General features: G+C 46.5%; 1 protein-coding gene across 3 annotated transcripts in view; it reads left to right on the top strand.

Annotated features, from left to right (window-relative positions):
- NUP85 (nucleoporin 85) overlaps positions 1-20,501 on the top strand; it is a 28,853-nt gene that overhangs the window by 6,612 nt on the left and 1,740 nt on the right. For 2 of the 3 annotated variants that reach the window (XM_059996913.1, XM_059996912.1), the window contains exons 4-16: positions 3,578-3,648; positions 4,184-4,227; positions 5,359-5,428; positions 6,599-6,720; positions 10,092-10,226; positions 10,331-10,453; positions 10,664-10,795; positions 11,044-11,150; positions 18,030-18,113; positions 18,270-18,335; positions 18,525-18,676; positions 19,421-19,538; positions 19,643-19,743. In XM_059996913.1, coding sequence (XP_059852896.1) covers positions 3,578-3,648; positions 4,184-4,227; positions 5,359-5,428; positions 6,599-6,720; positions 10,092-10,226; positions 10,331-10,453; positions 10,664-10,795; positions 11,044-11,150; positions 18,030-18,113; positions 18,270-18,335; positions 18,525-18,676; positions 19,421-19,538; positions 19,643-19,743 — 1,325 coding nt within the window. Of the gene's footprint in view, positions 1-3,577; positions 3,649-4,183; positions 4,228-4,405; positions 4,430-5,358; positions 5,429-6,598; positions 6,721-10,091; positions 10,227-10,330; positions 10,454-10,663; positions 10,796-11,043; positions 11,151-18,029; positions 18,114-18,269; positions 18,336-18,524; positions 18,677-19,420; positions 19,539-19,642; positions 19,744-20,501 lie in introns of those variants that run through there. The other variant, XM_059996914.1, reaches the window with a different exon arrangement.

Genomic DNA, 20,501 nt, shown 5'->3' on the forward strand with positions numbered 1-20,501 from the left:
AACACTTCTGACACCAGATGTCTGGGATTTTTCCCCCACCAAGCAATTCTCTGAAACAAGCTGGGTATCCAACAATTCAACTCAATTCTAACACTGTCTACTTGGAGATAACATCAGATTCCATAAATTAAGGGCTCAGTCCCACAAAACTGTCCCCCATTCGGATGCCAGTCACAAATAGTGGGTCCCCAGGTTACCCACAGCTTCTGGCCAACTTGGCTATAAATCAGAGGTTCCCATGACCACCTTAGGTTTGATTAATTTGCTGGAGCAGCTCACAGAACTCAAGGAAACACATTTACCAGTTCGTTAAAGGATATGAGAAAGGACACAGAAAAACAGCCGGATGATGTATGTGGGGCATGGTCTGGAAGGGTCCCAAGTGCAGGAACCTCTGTCTCTCTGGAGCTGGGTTGTGTCACCATCCTGGTACATGGATGTGTTAACCTACCTGGAAGCTCTCCAAACCCCATGCTATTGAGATTTTATGGAATCTTCCTCATGTAGGCATGATCAATTATTATCTCCATTTCCAGCCCTCTCCCCTCTCTAGAGAAGTCAGGGACAGGGCTGAAAATTTCAAGTTTCTAATTACGACTTGGTCTTTCTTGTGACCAGCCCTCATCCAGGAGCCACCCAGATTTGGAACAAAAGATGCTTCTAGCACTCTTATCACTTAGGAATTTTCAAAGATTTTAGGAGCTGTGGGTCACGGACTGGGGACGAAGACCAGTTTTAATTTTTTTTTTTTTTTTTACTTTTTGGCTGCACTGCGCAGCATGGGGGATCTTAGTTCCCCAACCAGGGATCGAGCCCTCACCCCCTGCAGGAAGTCCCGAAGACCAGTTTTATATGTCTTATTATTAACCACAGTGTCACAGTATTTCACTTCCTTGATAAGCATTTTACAAATAAATCACCCTGGAGGATACCCTGGTCAGCGCGCGCACGCGTGTGTGCGTGCGTGTGTGTGTCTGTATGTCTATGTATGTGTCTGTATGTGAGAGATCACTGGTGACAAGAGGCTCTGGTACAGAATATTGATAACTCAGAGAAATCTATTGTGACTCCAAGGAAAAAATATGTCAGAAGTCCTGTAATTCCTGGAAGGCAGGGACCCCGTCTTATTTATGTGGGCCCTCTGTTCCCAGATCTCCTCGTGCGTCTATTCAGTAGGTGCTCTAAAATGTTTGCTGAATTAATAAATTAGTAAATATCCTACTGATGGTGGGATGGTAGCTCCTATTTTGTGCATGAGGGTCAGCATATTACCTTGTTTCTTGGCTGGGTGAGTTATTTATTTGGGCCTGAATCTTGACTGTGAAAGGGGGTAAGGAGTAGTGAGGATTAGGTGAGACAGTGTGTGCAAGTTGCTTCACCTCCTGCTGCCCCCATCGTAGCTTCTGTTCATCTTTATTTTTTGATTTTTTTTTTTGTGGTACGCGGGCCTCTCACTGTTGTGGCCTCTCCCGTTGCGGAGCATAGGCTCCGGACGCGCAGGCTCAGCGGCCATGGCTCACGGGCCCAGCCGCTCCGCGGCATGTGGGATCTTCCCGGACCGGGGCACGAACCCATGTCCCCTGCATCGGCAGGCGGACTCTCAACCACTGCGCCACCAGGGAAGCCCTTCTGTTCATCTTTAAATGGAGCCAGAAAGAAAAAAAAAAAAAAATAAGAATGAAAATAAATGGAGCCAGTAGGTGGCCTTTAGGTTTCTTCATTTAGAACTAATGTTTCTTGCTAAGGATGTGCATATTGGTAACTAATAGCCAATTGCATTCTGTTTGTTTTGTTCTATTTCCTTTGTGTGTGCGTGTGTGTTTAGAGCATGATTTAGGCTTCTTTTTAAAAAGTTTTTAATTAATTAATTTATTATTTATTTTTGGCTGCGTTGGGTCTTTGTTGCTGTGCGCGGGCTTTCTCTAGTTGCGGCGAGCGGGGGCTACTCTTCGTTGTGGTGCAGTGGCTTCTCTTGTTGCGGACCATGGGCTCTAGGCGTGTGGGCTTCAGCAGTTGTGGCGTGTGGGCTCCAGAGTGCAGGCTTAGTAGTTGTGGCGCACAGGCTTAGGAGCTCCGTGGCATGTGGGATCTTCCCGGACCAGGGCTTGAACCCGTGTCCCCTGCATTGGCAGGCGGATTCTTAACCACTTTGCCACCAGGGAAACCCCATGATTTAGGCTTCTTTTGCATCGTTTCCAAAACAAAGACCCAGACTGATAGACCTGTGAGGTCTCTTCTATCTCAAACAGCCTATGGTGATGATGGAGAGATGATGTTGTTGCCACCTGCTTAGTTGTAGAACCCTTTCTACCAAATTTTTTTTAAATTATTTTTATTGGAGTATAGTTGCTTTACAATCTGCTATTTCCTTTTTGAAGAACTCTATTTTGAACTAATTTTAAACTTATAGAAAAGGTACAAAGATAGTAGATTTCTGTACGTCCCTTACCAAGCTTCTCTAATGTTAATATCTTACATAACCACATTACTGGTATTTAAACCAGGAAACTTAAACATTGATGTAGTATGGGGCTTCCCTGGTGGCGCAGTGGTTAAGAATCTGCCTGCCAATGCAAGGGACATGGGTTCGAGCCCTGGTCCAGGAGGATCCCACATGCCGTGGAGCAACTAGGCCTGTGCACCACAACTACTGAGCCCACGTGCCACAACTACTGAAGCCTGCGCGCCTAGAGCCCGTGCTCCACAACAAGAGAAGCCGCGACAATGAGAAGCCCTTGCACCGAAACAAAGAGTAGCCCTTGCTCGCCACAATTAGAGAAAGCCCGCGCACAGCAATGAAGACCCAACACAGCCAAAAATAAAATTAATTTTTTAAAAAATTGATGCAGTATGATTAAGTGAAGACCTTATTTGAATTTCACTAAGTTTTCCACTAATGTCCTTTTTTCTCTTCTGCAGCCAAATGAGATTGCATTTAGTTTTTTTCTCCCTCATCTCTTTCATGACCTTGACACTTTTGAAAAATATTGACCAATTGTCTTGGAGACTGTCCCTCAAAACTGTCCTGGGTTTGTCTGGTGCTTTCTCTTGATTGGACAGAGGTTATGCATTTTTAGCAAGAATACCACAGAAATGGTGTGATATGTCCTTCTCAGTACATCGTATCATGAGATTCATGACGCTGAGGCCTTCTTATGTTGTTGTTGACCTTGATTGCGTGGTTAATGTGGTTTCTGTACTGTAAAGTTACCATCTTTCCCTGTGTAACTAATAAGTATTTGGGGGAGAAACCTTGCGACTATGCAAATCCCATTTCTCCTCAAATTTCAGCCACTAATTTTAGGGTCTGTCAGTGGGTCTCATTTGCAACTATTAATATCAGTGTGGACTCAAGGATATTTATTTTAGTCAGTGGGTTATGTGGTGTTTTACTTATTTTGTCACTCAAGTTGTTTCAGCTTTGGTCATTAGGAGCTCCTTCAAGTTGGCTCCTGTCTTTCAGCAACTTCTTATCTTTTTTTTTTTTTTATACTTTCTATCTTCACAAGATGTTCCTTACTTTCTATCACCACAAACTGTTCCAGGTTCGTCTTTTATGTCATTTCATTGTTTTTAGGTTGGTTCGAGTGAGTAAAAACTACCGATCAGTCATAAGAGCATGCCTGGAGGAAATGCACCAGCTTGCAAGTAAGGACTTTGTTTGTATGTGATAATAGTTGAAGGATTTATCTGGCTATAAATACGACAAGTTAAAATCTGATTGACATTCCAGTTCAAAACTCCTACTTTCCCATCTTACATAATCCTTAATTTTTTGGCAATTGTCTTGAGTATGTTTTTCAAATTAGAACATACTATGTTGACACATATGAGGCTGAAGGGCCAAATTCAAGATCTTCGATAATCACATTCCCAGTTCTTTGACCTTGGTGATTTAAAGTCATAATAACCACGAGAGCCATGTGACTCCTATATGCTGGGTAGAGTCTTATATAACATGGTGGTGTCTACATTTGCTGTATTGTAGTTGAAAGAGCCATTTGTAATTTGAAGGCCTTGGTTTAAGATCATTCATCTACAACAGAGCTGTGAAGGCTTTTTCAAAAAATCTATAGTGAAAATGGATGGTCTTAGAAGGCACAAGCCACAGTACTTATATGTGAAGCTATAACAGTAAGACTAAAGTTTTAGTGCTCACTTAAAATGTCTTGTGTTTTGTTAGTTGCTGGTAAAGATCCAGCCAGTGACCGCCAGTTTAGCATCCAGGTAAGGGGTTTTTGTTGTACTGGTACCTCCTTTATGTCCAGCTACATCCTCAGCACCCACCTGCAGTGGCATTGCAATCACTGGTTTTGCAGAAGTCTCTCTTTCCAGGTAGATAGGCAACTCCTTGGGGTGGTAAGAATCATCTTGAACTTGCCAGTGCCCCCTTCAAGGCCTCGCACATTGGAACACAAGGATGTGCTTGGTAAATACTTGTATTAATTTTCAACTCTTACGGGAAATATAAATCCTAACCACATTGTGTCACCTGAGATAGTGAGCTAAGCTTTTGGAATCCCTGGTTAGTCTCATAAACTGAACTCAGCTAATGAACCCAACGTTTTTAAGCTGCCGGTTGTTTAACTTTAGTTGGAAGATGACTTAAAGAATTCTCTTTCTTTGGTTAGAATTTTGATATTGTTCAAACTCAGTAGTGAATAGGGACTGGTGCGTTATCTCTGTCATCAAAACATTTATTTTTCCTTATGGTTAAGGTATTCTGTGATTTTGCACAGAAGAATGATGGGGGAGGGAATACTGCATATTCCTAAGGGCAGGGTCCAGACCTGATTTATTTTGGTGTCTTATATTGGGTTTGTGTTTTTTTTTTTGGCCACGGCACATGGGATCTTGGTTCCCAGACCTGCGCCCCCTGCGTTGGAAGTGCGCAGTCTTAACCACTGGACCTCCAGGGAAGTCCCGGGTTTGCTTTTTAGTAGACTGTTTCCTAAATTTCAGTCCCTTGAATACCAACTTGACAATTTTTGCTGTATCTATATATTGTAATATTATTTAGTGAATATTTTTCTAAAAATCATCTCTCCCATTACACTCAAAGCCTCTTCCTAAACCATAATATTCATCAAGATCATGGGTGTAATGAGCTAGTTATATTTTTCTAATGCACGTTAAACTAAAACCACAACCATTAAAATAGAAAATATTAGTCTGTGTCCCACCCCCTAAAACTCTCTCACTGGCTGCCTTGTGGGAAGCCCTGCCATAGAAATAGTCAGTAGATGTTGAGTTAATAAATGACCATGAGGTGTTTCAAGCTATCCTTTGTTTCTTTGCTTTAAGAAAAAAACCTCAGGAATGTTTTCAGTCAAAACTTTGTCTCCATTTCTTCCTTAGGTCTCCAGTCTGTCAGCAATGGAGCTCATTTGGAACCTTTGTGAGATTCTTTTTATTGAAGTAGCCCCAGGTGAGCACAGAATCATCCTGTCACAGCATCAAAGGTGTCCCCCTGCCCTTTTCTATGTTGTGATGAGTGTTTTGTTGCCTAGAATGCTCTTTTCATTGCTTTTCATCAACGTAACCATCAGAAAGTATTACATGATACCCAAAGAAGCCTGCTGTTTCGTCAGATACTGCAAAAAGAATCAGACAGTCTTCTGAAAATCTAAACTCTTAGGCAGGTGACCCCTGAAAAATACCAAGAAAACAATATTAAACTAGCGTGCGAAATGGGTGGTCGATATTTATATCATGGACTGGTCAAGCTTAAGAAAGTTTTAGGAGAAGCTAGGGGAGGGGCGTGGCACAGGTTCTTCCTTAGCCTCTGAAGGAACCAACCCTTCCAACACATTAGTCTCAGACTTTTAGCCTCCTGAAATGTGAGACAATACATTTCTGTTGTTTAAAATTTTAAAAAGGAAAAAGGTTTTACGGGTATGAAGAGGAATTAGGTGGTAGGCGGCAAAGTCACTTTGACAATTCTTTCACTAGTGATTGGGGCAGGGGCAACCCTACAAGTTAATGGTCCACTCCGAATTATTCTGTTGATCTTGAATTAAATTGTGGTCAGTACGGTATCCTGGCTTGAGTGGGCTCTCTGTGGAGGTGCTACAGGCTTTTTTGCGTTCTTTTATGGTTTATGTTTACTGTTATTTATAAACGTGTATTGATAGTCTCTTTGCAGTCATAGCTTTTTATTCATACTCCTGCTAAAGCACGGAGCAACTTGAAATTAAAATTAGTTGTTTATGTGCCCGCCTCCTCCAGTAGATTTTGAGGGCTGTCGCTATGTTTTTATCATTGTTGCATACCTGGCACCAGTCCCTATATGGCCATGACTTACATAGCCAGTGAGTATTGCGTAGTTCTGAAGAATCTGAGGGGTGGTGGGGTGGTGAGGTCTGGGTCTCATGTCCAACCCTTCCCACGAGTCAGTGAAAGGTGGAGCTGCCTGGCCAGAGGAAGCATTCCATAAAAGTCCATTTGCTAGCTCAGCCCTTTATTCAGGACCACATGTGTGCTCACTTAAGAGGGATAAAACACTTCCTACATAGTCAGCTCGTGTGTCCTACGTTGTCTGTACTTTGGGAAAGTGGAATTTATTGCTTTTGTGTGTGACGAGAGTTTTTCCTTCCAGCCGGCCCTCTTCTCCTTCACCTCCTTGACTGGGTCCAACTGCATGTGTGTGAGGTGGACAGTTTGTCGGCAGATGTTCTGGGCAGTGAGAATCCAAGCAAACACGAGAGATTCTGGAACTTGGTAAGATCCTCATGCAGGCTGGGCCTCCCTGCCTTCCACCTTATATTCTGTTTTCCCTGTGCTCACAGGCAGGCCTGAGGGTTTGCCTGCTGACCCTGTGTGCACTTGGTTCTTTGAGTCTGCAATTACGGAGACGTGCTTAGGTCTTTTTTCTTCCCTGCTCCGTGGGAGAGGTTTTGTTTTTTTTCCTTTTTAATGAATTTATTTATTTAATTAATTTATTTTTGGCTGTGTTGGGTCTTTGTTGCTGTGCCCGGGCTTTCTCTAGTTGCGGTGAGCAGGGGCTACTCTTCGTTGCGGTGCGTGGGCTTCTCATTGCGGTGGCTTCTCTTGTTGCGGAGCATGGGCTCTAGATGCGTGGGCTTCGTTGCTCCGCGGCATGTGGGATCTTCCCGGGCCAGGGCTCGAACCCATGTCCCCTGCATTGGCAGGCGGATTCTTAACCACTGCAGCACCAGGGAAGCCCTGTGGGAGAGTTTTGAACTAAGTTATCATGTAAGAAAAATAATGCTTTGTAGACTTTGCAGTGAGAAGGGAATTTTGATTCCTTTGTGGATCTAAGGCTTAGAAAGCATGAAGATAATACAAAACCAATGGATAGCTGCTGGGGTAGGGGTTTGATATAAATGAGCATGAGAGTTGTTTTGAGGTGATAGAAATGTTCTAATAACTGGATTATGGTGATGGTGCACAACTTTGGGAACTCACTAAAATTCATCGAATTATACACTTAAACAGGTGAATATTTATAATGTATAAATTGTAACTCAGTAAAGCTATTAAAAACAAAGACCTTGGGACTTCCCTGGTGGCGCAGTGGCTAAGACTCGGTGCTACCAACGCAAGGGGCCTGGGTTTGATCCCTGGTCAGGGAACTAGGTCCCACACGTGTGCCGCAACTAAAGATTCTGAATGCCACAACTAAAGAGCCTGTATTGCCATAACGAAGATCCTGCGTGCTGCAACTCAGACCTGGCACAGCCTAAATAAATAAATAAATATTTAAAAAACAAAAACAAAACAAAGACATTGATGATCCCAGAGTCACTTTGGATTATCACTTTGAAAGTCAGCCTGTGTGTATGTATTCTCTTTCTGTGAGAGCAGTACTTTCCCAGTCACCTCTACCGACCTGTGATGCAATTGGGAGGGAGCAGGGAGGAGGTTGCTGGTTGACTTGAATAATGGAGACTTACAAAATCTGAAATTCAAGTAAGGAGTTGTCACCTTCGAGGCTGTTCCTGGGCCTTTTGGTGCCAGGAGATCTGTGCAGGTAATGGGGAGAGACTTTGCTCAGAAATCATTGGGCCTAGATTTTGAGTCTCTGATTCATTCACTGAGTATTTATTGAGTGCTACTGTTTGCAGGCACTGCAGAAACAACCATGAGCAAAGAGGGCAATGATTCCTGCCCTTACGGAGCTTACATCCTGGGTGAGGAGACAGGAGATAAATACAGAAACAAGTCGAACATGTAGCATGTGTAAAAGTGAAGTGCTGTGGAGAGAAATAAAGCAAGGGAGGGGAATCGGGAGTGCTAGAGTAGGGGTGTCAAGGAAGGCCTCCCTTGTGGGGTGACATGTGAGCAGAGACCTGAAGAAGGCGAGGAGGGGTAAGGGCTTTAGCTTTTAGAGAGGCAGCGTAGCTGAGTGGTAAGAACATGGCCTGTGGTGCCAAACTGCCCGGGTTAGCATCCCAGCTCTGCCTCTTACCAGCTGTGAGCTCTTGAATGAGCTACTTAACAGCCTTTAGTTCCCTCCTCTGTACCATGGAGATAATAACAACACCTGCCCCACATGGCTGCTATGATTAAATTCGTTGAAGGGCATAAATGTATGAGCTAGTTGATGGGCAAGGTTAGAGCTCCCATTTTACTCCTGAGTCAGATGGGGTGACGGGGACCTTGGAGAGTCAGGCAAAGGAGCACTGTGATCTAACTTACGTTTTCAAAGGGTCCTCTGGCCACACTGCTGAGAGCAGAGCAAAGGCAGAGCAGAGAGACCAGTTTGGAGGCTGAGGTCCTAAACCAGGCAGAGGTGGCAACTTGGACAAGGGTAGGAGCTGAGCGCAGGAGATGGTGAGAAGTGACTTGATTCTGGGTACAATTTAAAGATACAGTGGTAGGATTTGCTAATGGATTGGATGTGTAAGAAATAGAAGAATGTGGGTTGGTGAGTTGGAGGTGCCCGGGTGTTTACTGTCAGGCATGTTAAACAAGATGCCTAGGAGAGCCACGTGGAGACATTGACTGGCAGTAGGATATACACGTCTGGAATTCAGAGAAGGAAGTCCAGGCTAGAGAGAGGAATTGGGGACTTGTCAGGTTATATATCCTTGGCTTTTCTGAGCGTGGCTTAATGGAAGAACTTTTACTGTGTATGTTTTACGTATATACTTGCATGTATATAATGTTGATTCTCATTATTCATGATAGTTATGGTCTATAAAGTTGCCTGGAACCCTGAGCTCTCGATTACTGAGCCATCGCTCTTTGTAGGGGAATTACAGGGTTCTTTCGAGCCTCTGGTCACAACATTTTTGTCCGCTGATCAATTTATAATCTTGTGTATGTTTGTGTTTCAAGACACCTTATTTAATATGTATTATTGATTTATTAAAATTGAACTCATGGCCAGCAGCACTATAATCCTTGCCTGAATGAACACGTATATCTAACACGTATGTTCTCTTTCCTTATCTGACACATACATTCTCTGTATGGCATGTCATAGCCTCCTTTGCAGTTAGGAATCGGGCAGCACTTCAGCACAACGCTTGGGGGCCCAACAGAAAGCACAAAAATGCAAAAAATGTGGCACTAATCGCCAGAAAGACACTAATTTAGTGTAAGAGCTGGTACCAGAATGTAGAGTGCCGCCTCGTTCAGCCTCAGCTGGGAATGTGCACATCAGGTGACTCAAATTTTTTGCCCCTCTGCACATGTCCACAGATGATGGTGAAAGCACCTCGGATATTGACTTTGGGGTTACAAATAAGTTTTAGCAGGTAGGCATATTCACAAATATGGAATCTGAATAGAAAGGATCGACTGTATTTATACTGAGCGTTTGTATATATACGTATATGTATTTGAACTGAAACACGTTTATGAGCCAATACTTTATTTGATGCACTCTGGTATTTTTTATTTTCTATTTTATTTATTTTTTAAAAGTTGGTCATAACCTACAATGGGTTACAACGTGCAGTTTGAAAAGCATGGTATAGGTTAAAACTGGGAGCTTGGATGAACTGGATTACCTCTGGAGGGAGGGGACCATCACGTTTCTCCAAGGCTAGGAAGCCAGTGTGGGCTAAGGGGAGTGGCTTCCGAGCCTCCGTGAATGCTTGTGTTCTTGGGTACCCTCCCAGGTGACCGTCTTGGTGCTGCAGGGCCGGCTGGATGAGGCCCGACAGATGCTCTCCAAGGAAGCCAACACCAGCCCCACCTCTGCAGGCATGTGCCGAATCCTTGGGGACCTGATGCGGACCATGCCTGTTCTCAGCGTATGTGCGAGTAGCCCTGCTCTTCTGGGTCGTGGAGGTGGGTTCATTCAATGAGTGTAAGGGGTTTGTGCGGTGATGGCATCTCTCTGCGTCTCTTCCGGTAGCCTGGTAACACTCAGACACTAACGGAGCTGGAGCTGAAGTGGCAGCACTGGCACGAGGGATGTGAGCGGCACCTCCAGGACGGCACGTTCGCCTCCAGTCCTCACCTCGAGTCTCTCTGCAAGGTCTGTGGGAAGCAAGTCCAGGCCAGGGTCCAAGTTGGCTTCCCCCGGGGGCTGTGGCATCCAGTGCAGCAACGACATGTCCTCCTGAGACAGGGCTGTTCATTGGCTCTGAGGGAAGGAGAGAGCTTTCCAACCAGATGCTCCAGTCGAGGTCAGGAGCATTATCGGGAAGTCACCCCCAAACCTAAGGGAAAGCATCTCTCTTCTCAGATCATGCTGGGAGATGAAGCTGCGCTGTTGGAGCAGAAGGAGCTTCTGAGTAACTGGTATCATTTCCTAGTGACCCGGCTCCTGTACTCTCACCCCACAGTAAAACCCATGGACCTGCACTTCTATGCCCAGGTGAGTCTGAGCTCCGTGGGGTGGGGGTGGGGAGTAGGGCTCCTGGGGGCTCTGCTCCCTGCTGGGTCGTTTTCACCGTGTGGCCTCATTGAGTTGAACCTCCCTGGAGAACAGGCAGGACCTTTCCTCTGGCCCCTTCTTGAAGGACCCCATCACCCTGCTCCAGTGTTCCCTATGCAGCAGCGCTGCCTGCCCCCCTGGGTCTCTGCTTCCATGTGGCGACTGACTGGGTCACCACCTTTCCACAGTCCAGCCTTGACCTGTTTCTGGGAGGTGAGAGCAGCCCAGAACCCCTGGACAACATTTTGATGGCAGCCTTCGAGTTTGACATCCACCAAGTGATCAAGGAGTGCAGGTAGGCCCTGCTGCACCATCACCATTCTGTTCATTGGCTCTGAACAGTTCAGTGAAGTGCATTCGCAGTGTTGTGCAGCCAGCACTGCCGTCCTTTTCTAGGATGTCCTGTTCCTTCTTGTTGGTGTCTTAACCTTCTTGCCACATTAGGTAGACAGTGGCTTCTCTCTGGACAAGCTTGGGGGCCTTCCTGAGGCTGGAGGGCTAACGTGTCTATAACAGTTTGCATTTCAGGGATGTTTACTTAAAATAAGGTTGCAGGAAATTACTTTGATATTTAAAATCCGGAAACAGCCAGCAGACTTATTTCTTGGAACCTGATGGACATGCAGCCACCTTAAGGGACTTCTCAACAGTCTCACTCTGGTGAGCCAAGGGCCACCACACCGTTGGGCTCCCGGCTGGGTCTGTTCAGAGCAGGGATTCTGTATCAGCCCTCTCCCCAGACCTTTCCCCGAACCTTCAGCAAGGCAGGAAAGGGAATGTGAAACTGAATCCAAGGTAAAGCTTTCCAGAAATTCCCATGTGTAGTAAGTCAGAAAGAATGTACCCTCTCTTCTTGTCCAGCCCAGAAAAGTAGGTGTTGCACCAAAGACTTGGAGAAGGGAGAAGGTTGGGAACTGGAGCAGATGGCCTTGCTCGCGTATCGGATTCACCGACTTCGACTGGATCTTTGTTAGTAGATCTGGGCGGTGGGAAGGTCTTACCCCCTACCTTACTCTTGCTGTTTGGCCGAAAGCAAGCCAGGGCTTCAGGAAAATGACGTTAGATTTGGAGAAAGGAAAAGGGGCTTTGTGTCAGTATTTTTTGCACAAACCTGTGAAATAGGGACTTTAGTGGAGCTGGAAGATGACTTACAGAACTCAGCTGATGGTGGCTGGCGGCCAGCGTGGCATCTGCATGGAGGGTTAGTGAGAGTAACTCGCAGAGGCGCTCGCGCATCGTTATTTGGCTTTGTCAGGGACTCTGCCTATAATTTGAAGTAATAGGCATTCCTGAATATGTTGTCTAAACAGCAGTGGGTTATTTCTTCCAGGGCTTCCTTCATAAGCCACATCTGGATTTTTAAGATCAAAACAGATTTGAACAGAGCAAGGAGGAGGGACAATAAAAAGGGAAAATACCTTGTTCTTTTCAGTGGCAGTAGAAGGAAAAGATAAGGACATGCCAATGAAGAGGAGTGGCTTTTATGAACGCCACAGAAAACGGCATCACTCTTATGCCAGTTGAGGAAGGGTAAGGCTTGCAGCCCCTCAGTCTGGGTGTCTCTTGCTCCGGCAAGCAGGAAAGGATCTGAGGTATTTCTGTTAGCTGTGAATCTAGGAGTTTGGGTTTTTCTGATCGGGAAGCTACTTCCTACCCTATTCTGAAAGAGGCACTGAAAAGCAAATCCCGGGACCTCATCCACGAATTGGAAGAAGGGCTGAAGTACCTTCAGAGAGAGTAGCACAGTTTTAGACATAATGCGCTCTTGGATGGGGAAGGATTGGATCTGGGGTCTCGTGAACACCTGCTTTCTCACGTGTTGTACCAGTCAGGCCCAAGCTCGATTCCCAGGGAAGACGGGTGTGTCTGTCTGGGGTTGGGCCAGTGGGCTGGTGGTATAGGAAAGCCTTGCTGCTTTGGGTGTGATGTCAGCTGGGTTCCTGACTACCCTGTGAAAGGGGAATGAGGGGAATCCTTTCTCAAGGCGCTAGAAGGGAGCTTTCTGTAGGGGCACCTGATTACCCCCATGTCAACTATGCCAGGCCCTAAGGGGCAGAGAGGGATCCTGAAGCAGAGCATAGAGGCCCTTGGAGGCCACAGTTCATCAGCCCCTGCTGAAGGGCCACGTGTTTGCCTGTTATCCCCACAGCTGAAAGGAGAAGTTGGGAATCCTCCAAGGGTTCGTTTCTTCCCCTCTGGTTTGCAGCTGCTAGTTCTTGCTGTCCAGCAAAAGGAAAACAGGAACTGGTACACACTCCACAGGGAGCTAGGCAAGATGGCATCTTCCTGGTGGTCTTAAAGTCCTCCAGAAGTATGGAACTAAAAGGAAATAGGTCTTCCTTCAAAAACTAAGAAGAGATCCAGTTTAATGTTTGCCTAATCTAGAATCTTCTTGTCAGACCTTTGGCCCAGCCCATTACCTTGGCTTCAGGGTAGAGCGGTGTGTACAGACCCTTACGCTCTATTCATAGAAGAAGGTCCACAGCCACCAGATTTTGGCTGGTCAGAGGCAGTGGTTGCTGCAGAGCCACCAGAAAAGCAGGACATGGGGTTGGCATGAGGGGGTGACAGCAGCCCCAGTGCAGGGCAAACAGTCCATTGGAGGGTTACAGTTGTTAACCCAGGGTAGGGCCTTCACTATAGGCCTTCGCGGGTCTTCCCGGCTCCAGAGTTCTCCCTTTTCCAGCAGAGGCCACCCCAGAGCAGCTAATTTAAGTCTTCCCTGAACATCTTTGACCAGTGAGCTTGTTCACTTGTTCCATTTAGAGCCTGCATTCAGAATTCTCCATTTTATATGTGTGTGAACATCCAAAACCTGTGTTGTTCAGACTTGCACAAGACCCTGGTGTACGTTTTCATTTAGCACTTCTTCCAGTCTCAGTCACTCAAGCCTTTTCGTTAGTTCTTGGCCTCAGTGGTCGTTTACCAAAGTCCATACGGTTTACTGAGTTCTTAAGCACTAACCAGTCTATTGGTAAGTCCTATTAGCTCAACTTGAAAACATATCTTGGGGCTCCCCTGGTGGCACGGTGGTTAAGAATCCGCCTGCCAATGCAGGGGACATGGGTTCAAGCCCTGGTCCGGGAAGTTGCCGTGGAGCAACTAAGCCCATGCGCCTCTGCCTGCACTCTAGAGCCCGCAAGCCACAACTACCAAGCCCACGTGCCACGACTACTGAAGCCCGCGCACCTAGAGTCTGTGCTCTGCAACAAGAGAAGCCACCGCAATGAGAAGCTGGCACCACAACGAGGAGTAGCCCCCGCTCGCCACAACTAGAGAAAGCCCAACGAACACCCAACGCAGCCAAAAATAAATAAATAAGTAAATACATTTATTTTTTAGAAAAACAGCCATATATCTCACAACCAGCTACTTCTTGCTCCCTCCCCAGCCACTGGCATGGCCCAGCACCATCACTGTTACCCTGAACTGTTTTTTTTTAAATAAATTTATTTATGTATTTATTTTTGGCTGCATTGGGTCTTCGTTGCTGTGTGCGGGCTTCATCTAGATGTGGCGAGCGGGGGCTACTCTTGGTTGTGGTGCAGTGGCTTCTCGTTGTGGAGCACAGGCTTCAGTAGTTGTGGCACGCGGGCTCAGTAGTTGTGGCTCGCGGGCTCAGTAGTTGTGGATCGTGGGCTCTAGAGCGCAGGCTCACTCGTTGCGGCACACGGGCCTAGTTGTTACGCGGCATGTGGGATCTTCCCAGGCCAGGGATTGAACCCGTGTAGCCTGCATTGGCAGATGGATTCCTAACCACTGTGCCACTGGGGAAGCCCTTCCCTGAACTGTTAACAGGTGGCCCCTTGCTGGCTTCCCACTATCACCTGTCTCTGTATTGTCCATCATCACAGAAGAGCCTAAGTAATCTTTTAAAACTTAAACCATGGGCTTCCCTGGTGGCGCAGCGGTTGAGAGTCCACCTGCCGATGCAGGGGACGCGGGTTCGTTCCCCGGTCCGGGAAGATCCCACATGCCGCGGAGCGGCTGGGCCCGTGAGCCATGGCCGCTGAGCCTGCGCGTCTGGAGCCTGTGCTCCACAACGGGAGAGGCCACAACAGTGAGAGGCCCGCGTACTGCAAAAAAAAAAAAAAAAAACTTAAACCACGTCATTCTCCTGTTTACTGTCCCAGTGGTTTCTCATCACAAGGCCCTAAGTGAGCTGGCCTCCACCTGCCTTGAAGTTTGAGTCACACGGGCTTCATTCTGAAGTGGGAACGAGACAAGCTTACTTTCCACCGCTGAGCCTTCACACTGGCTGTTTCCTCTATTTCAGGAATGCTCCTTTCCCTTGTCTTCCTCTGGCAGGTTCCTTCTCATCCTTCAGCCCTCTGCTCAGACAACCCTCATGACTAATTTTTCTACATAGAACTTATTCTAGGAGGGGTGGGGGATGTGCGTGATTTTATATGTGAGGAGGCAGCTTGTTTTTACATCTTCTCAGTTTACACTTTCTCACCTTATATGATATTTTATTCTTAGGACTGGTCATTTCTGATTTCATCTATTATATTTGAATTTTTCATAACTCTGAAGATAGCTCCAGAATCTCAAAGCACTGTACTGACCATTATAATTCCTTCACTTTGACAATGAAGCAGAAGTTAAAAGAAGTGAAGTGGTCAGTCATTGAGTAGCAGGACTGGATTTGAACCAGTTTGCAGTGCTTTCCTGTGGACACAGCTGTGTAGCTGTTGGTAAGCAGTTTAAGTAGAGGACAAGTTAGTGTCAGCTTCAAGCTCAGGCTTACTGTTGTTTTATTTATATAGATACTGTTCAAAAATAATCTTTTTAAAGTAGTTTATGTCTGTTTTGCCACTTTTTTCTTGAAACAGTCCAGGTAGGCAAGAGGTACAATTACTCCATTTTATAGATGAAAGGGCTACAGAGAGGCAAGTGACCGACTGAGGGGCAGCCGTGAGGTCCAGTTGCCACACTTCGTTAAATTGCTCTCTAGTTAATGAAATAACAGTATTTTAAACTTTTAAATTATCGGGACTTCCCTGGTGGCGCAGTGGTTAAGACTCCACGCTGCCAGTGCTGGGGGCCCAGCTTCGATTCCTGGTCAGGGAACTAGATCCTACATGCATGCCGCAACTGAGACCTGGCGCAACCAAGTAAAAAAAAACTTGATACGTAAAGGACCTATGATGAAATTAGAACAGTTAAGGGAACAAACGTCCAGCGAGTCAGGGTTTGTTTAGGGGCCTGTCATAAAGAGATACCGGATTTATTGGGACTCTTGTCTAAAAAGGACAAAATCAAGAAGGAACGCAGCAGAATTACAAAATTACGAAAGTCATCGTTAAAGGCAATCCTGGACCAAGGAAGCACCCTGTAAGAATTTGAGCAAAGGGGGTTCCCTGTTGGCCTAGTGGTCAGGGTTCTGGGGCTTTCACTGGGTTCACTCCCTGGTCGGGGAACTGAGATCCCTCGAGCGGAGAGGCACAGCCAGCAGCAACAACAAAACGCACTGGAGCGTGATGCTTTGTATAGCATGTATGCACTTACAGAGCTTAGTGTTCGAAGGTGGTAGTAGAAATACAAGCGTTTTTGAGAATTGGCTTAGTTTTTTGAATGTCAGATACATATGCATAGCTGTTAGTAAAGCTGGAATGTATCTAACATACGAAATTTAGGGAGGCCAAATGACATTCCATAATGATGGAATTCTGGAGCAGATGAAGTATCGTAGTATCCGTATCCCTGAGATCAAGGCAAAAGTTTTAAACATTTATCCAGTAATTCAGTGTAAACCAATCCCCATTCTTTTGATATCCTGAAAGCAGAACTGTTTACCTTAGTGAATGATTACGCCTGGGACAGTGTATTGCCTTGGTCTGCTCCCTCCACTTTCCTTGGGGTTGATCTTGCCTTACAGAAAGGAACCATTAAAGCTGCTTTTCCCTCCCAAGATTTGAAAAATAGTCAGGCATTACATACAGATACAGGAAGGCCTACACCGAGTAACAAATGAAAAATACAACTCAAAATGACGTACGCACACTGACAGCAAGTGCATAGTCTACTCTATACAGAATGATGCTAGAGAGTTTACAAAAGTTGGTGATGTAAAAAATTTAATCAGGGCTTCCCTGGTGGCGCAGTGGGTGAGAGTCCGCCTGCCGATGCAGGGGACGCGGGTTCGTGCCCCGGTCCGGGAGGATCCCACATGCCGCGGAGCGGCTGGGCCCGTGAGCCGTGGCCGCTGAGCCTGCGCGTCCGGAGCCTGTGCTCCGCAACGGGAGAGGCCACAACAGTGAGAGGCCCGCGTACCGCAAAAAACAAACAAAAAAAAAAATTATAAAAAAAAAATTTAATCAGACCTTCAGAGGGCCTTAGGAAATGTCATTTCTAACAAGGGCTACAGATGATTCTAGGTTTCGATTAAAATGTGGTTTGGGGAAGGACTTCTGACTTTCCATTATGTGTCAGATTATATATCCAATAAAATCAAATTACAAATCATGTAACCGAACAAAAAATAATTTCTTTATACAAAGTAGTAATAGATAACAAAGTTAATAGATAACACAAGATGGTTTTTTAAGTGACATCCTAATATATATAGTTGTGTTCATAAAGTGCACTAATCAAAACTATGAAACAGAAAAATTAACAGCAAATTCCAGTACAAAAGAAAATGTTCTTTTGAATTCCATGTTTCATTAAGAATCAAAACCCACCAATCTTTCAGTCCTTTTCTATTTTTTTATTCTTTCCCCCACCACCGGCCGCGTGGCATGGCATGCGGATCATAGTTCCCCGACCAGGGATTGAACCCGTGCCCCCTGCTTTGGAAGTGCGGAGTCTTAACCACTGGACCGCCAGGGAAGTCCCTTTCAGTCCTTTTCTTATATGTTATTCTGTGTCCGCAATTCCTATATCTAATTGGGTTCCTGGATGTTTTTTCATTTTCTGTGTGATGTTCTCCATTGAAATGTATCATCGGCTGCTGCTGTGGGGGTTGAATGTCCTTCTCAGTGTCTGTTACTAGTCCCCACCTAGTGGGCAGAAACTTCTCAGTCTGTGCTTCCAGACAGATTCCAGCTTGCCTCTGTCCCTGCCATCCTTTTTAAGCAAAAGACATGTGGGGTTCCTGCTTATGCTCCACTCGTGTGGGCCATGCCCTCTCATCCTGACTTTGAATCTGGCCTTGTGTCTGAACCTGTAGCATCGCCCTGAGCAACTGGTGGTTTGTGGCCCATCTGACAGACCTGCTGGATCACTGCAAACTCCTCCAGTCGCACAACCTCTAGTAAGTACGCCATGGCCATGCCAACCCTCTTCTTGCGGCCATCCAGGCTCTTGAGGGTGGGTTGAACCGAGTGCCTAGAAGGGAGGCTGGGCTGCCGAAGGGGGCCCTGAATAGAGCAGGCCCAGAGTCCTGGTCCCATGTTATGCTTTATTCCAGCTTTGGATCCAACATGAGAGAGTTCCTCTTGCTGGAATACGCCTCAGGACTCTTTGCTCATCACAGGTAGGACGGCCCCAAGGGGGTGGGGTGGCAGCGGGGTGCTCTTCAGCAGGCGGCTGCTGCCAGTGGAGCTTGGACTGTGTTCTCTCCCGTCTGGTTCCCTGAAGGCTACAAGGTCCGGGGGAGGAGCCGCCTTGGGTGCTAACTCCCAAGCCCCAGGCCCTCACGTCTGTCCTCCTCGGACCTGTGCAGCCTGTGGCAGCTGGGGGTGGATTACTTTGACTACTGCCCTGAGCTGGGCCGAGTTTCCTTGGAGCTGCATATTGAGCGGATCCCTCTGAGCACAGAGCAGAAAGCCCTCAAGGTGCTGCGGGTTTGCGAGCAGCGGCAGATGACTGAGCAAGGTGAGTTGGCTGTCCTCCCAGCGTACCCTCTATGCTCATGCCGTGTGAGCCAGCCTGGAGAGCGTCTGGGCACTGGGTGCCAGGAGGTAAACCAAAACACAGGAAAGTCATTGCGGAGGGACAAAGAGCTAGGGATCCGTTGGCACCTAGAAGCAGTCGAGCCCATTGCCTGGTTATAAAGGTCCTGATCCACTCTTTCATGCATTCGCCAGAGGTCAGGCTGGGGCAGGTGCGAGGTGACTTGTCCCAGGTGGGTTGCTGTTGCTGGCTAAGGCTGGCTGGGTGGGGAAGCAGGACCGGAGGTGGCTCAGGGAGAGCACAGGGAGGGAACGATGCTGATGGTGGCCCCTTCTCCTCCCCCTCAGCGTCAAATGATAAAAACCTAAGTTGTTCTTCCCAGAGGCATTGCATGTTTATGACCGTCTCTGAAAGCATATAGCATTCAAGACCCAAAGGATGGTAGCATTTTCAGCATGTGGACAGATAATGGAGGCGCTGACCTGTGGGGAGCAATACAAAGATTTTTACCACCCCTGAAATGAAACCCACTCACAAAGCCAGTCCTGCCAGGAGACAATTTATAAACCTCGAAGTTCCTAGTTCTGCAGGCCAGACTGTATTTGCAGCCCACAGAGAAGCCGTGTAAAGCTCAGAGGAGCTGGGAAGCTGCTCCTATCCCAGCAGGTTCAGGAATGGAGTGATTTGTAGGGTGAAAGTTTCATCTTTACTGTTTTCCCTGCAAAGTTCGCAGCATTTGTAAGATCTTGGCCATGAAAGCTGTCCGCAACAATCGCCTGGGCTCCGCCCTCTCTTGGAGCATTCGAGCCAAAGATGCCGCCTTCGCCACGCTCGTCTCAGACAGGTGGGCTCAGTCTGTGTGTGCTTCCTGGGTACTGCCTGGGCAGTTGGGAGGCTGAGGAGGTGGGCCTGGGACTGCTGCTCTGACCTCTGGGCCGGGCCTTGTAGGTTCCTCAGGGATTACTGTGAGCGAGGCTGCTTTTCTGATTTGGATCTCATTGACAACCTGGGGCCAGCCATGATGCTCAGTGATCGACTGACGTTCCTGGGTGAGTCTCTCTGGGCTCTGTCCCCTGGACCTTCAGCACAGGTGGACAGTTATGGAGATTGGAGGGACTGTTCTAGGCTTCTCCAGTCTAAAACACATAGAACCCTGTGTGCCAGTCTCTGCAAAGGATATTTCTTGGTAACGTTTTATTTTCTGGTAATTTCAAGCTTAGAAGTTGTGAAAGTAGTGTAAAGAATAAGGAACTCCCATACGCACTTTATCCAGATTCACCAGTTATGTATACTTTGCCTCATTTGTTTTATTCTCTCAATCAGGTTGTTGGGGAACAGTGGGAAAATAAGTTGGGAGATTTATATGGAGACTTTCTCCATAAATACCTGAGCACGTATTTGTTAAGAATAAGAACATTCTCTTATATAACCAGTTATGAAAATCAGGAGGCTCAACGTTGATAGAATACTCTCATCTAATCCGTATCTGATTCCATCAGTTGTCCCAGTAACGTCCTTCACTTTGTCTCGGTTCATGCATTTAGTTTTCATGGCTCGTTAGTGCCTCTGCCTTTCTTGGTGCTTCCTTAATCTTGACATTTTTGAAGAGTCAGTGCAGCTCTCTTGTAGAATGTTCTCACTTGGGGATTATCCATGAGCAGCCTCAGATTGTATATTTGGGCAGGAATTCCACTGAGGTGATGTGTCCTCCTCAGTGTCGTCCCCTTATTGGTGGAGTTCACCTTGGTCACGTGTAAAGATTTTCCCTTTAACAATTTGTGGAGGGATACTTTGGGATTATTTAAAT

This window comes from Delphinus delphis, chromosome 19 (genome assembly GCF_949987515.2).
Source record: "Delphinus delphis chromosome 19, mDelDel1.2, whole genome shotgun sequence".
In the NCBI taxonomy this organism is placed as follows: Eukaryota; Metazoa; Chordata; class Mammalia; order Artiodactyla; family Delphinidae; genus Delphinus; species Delphinus delphis.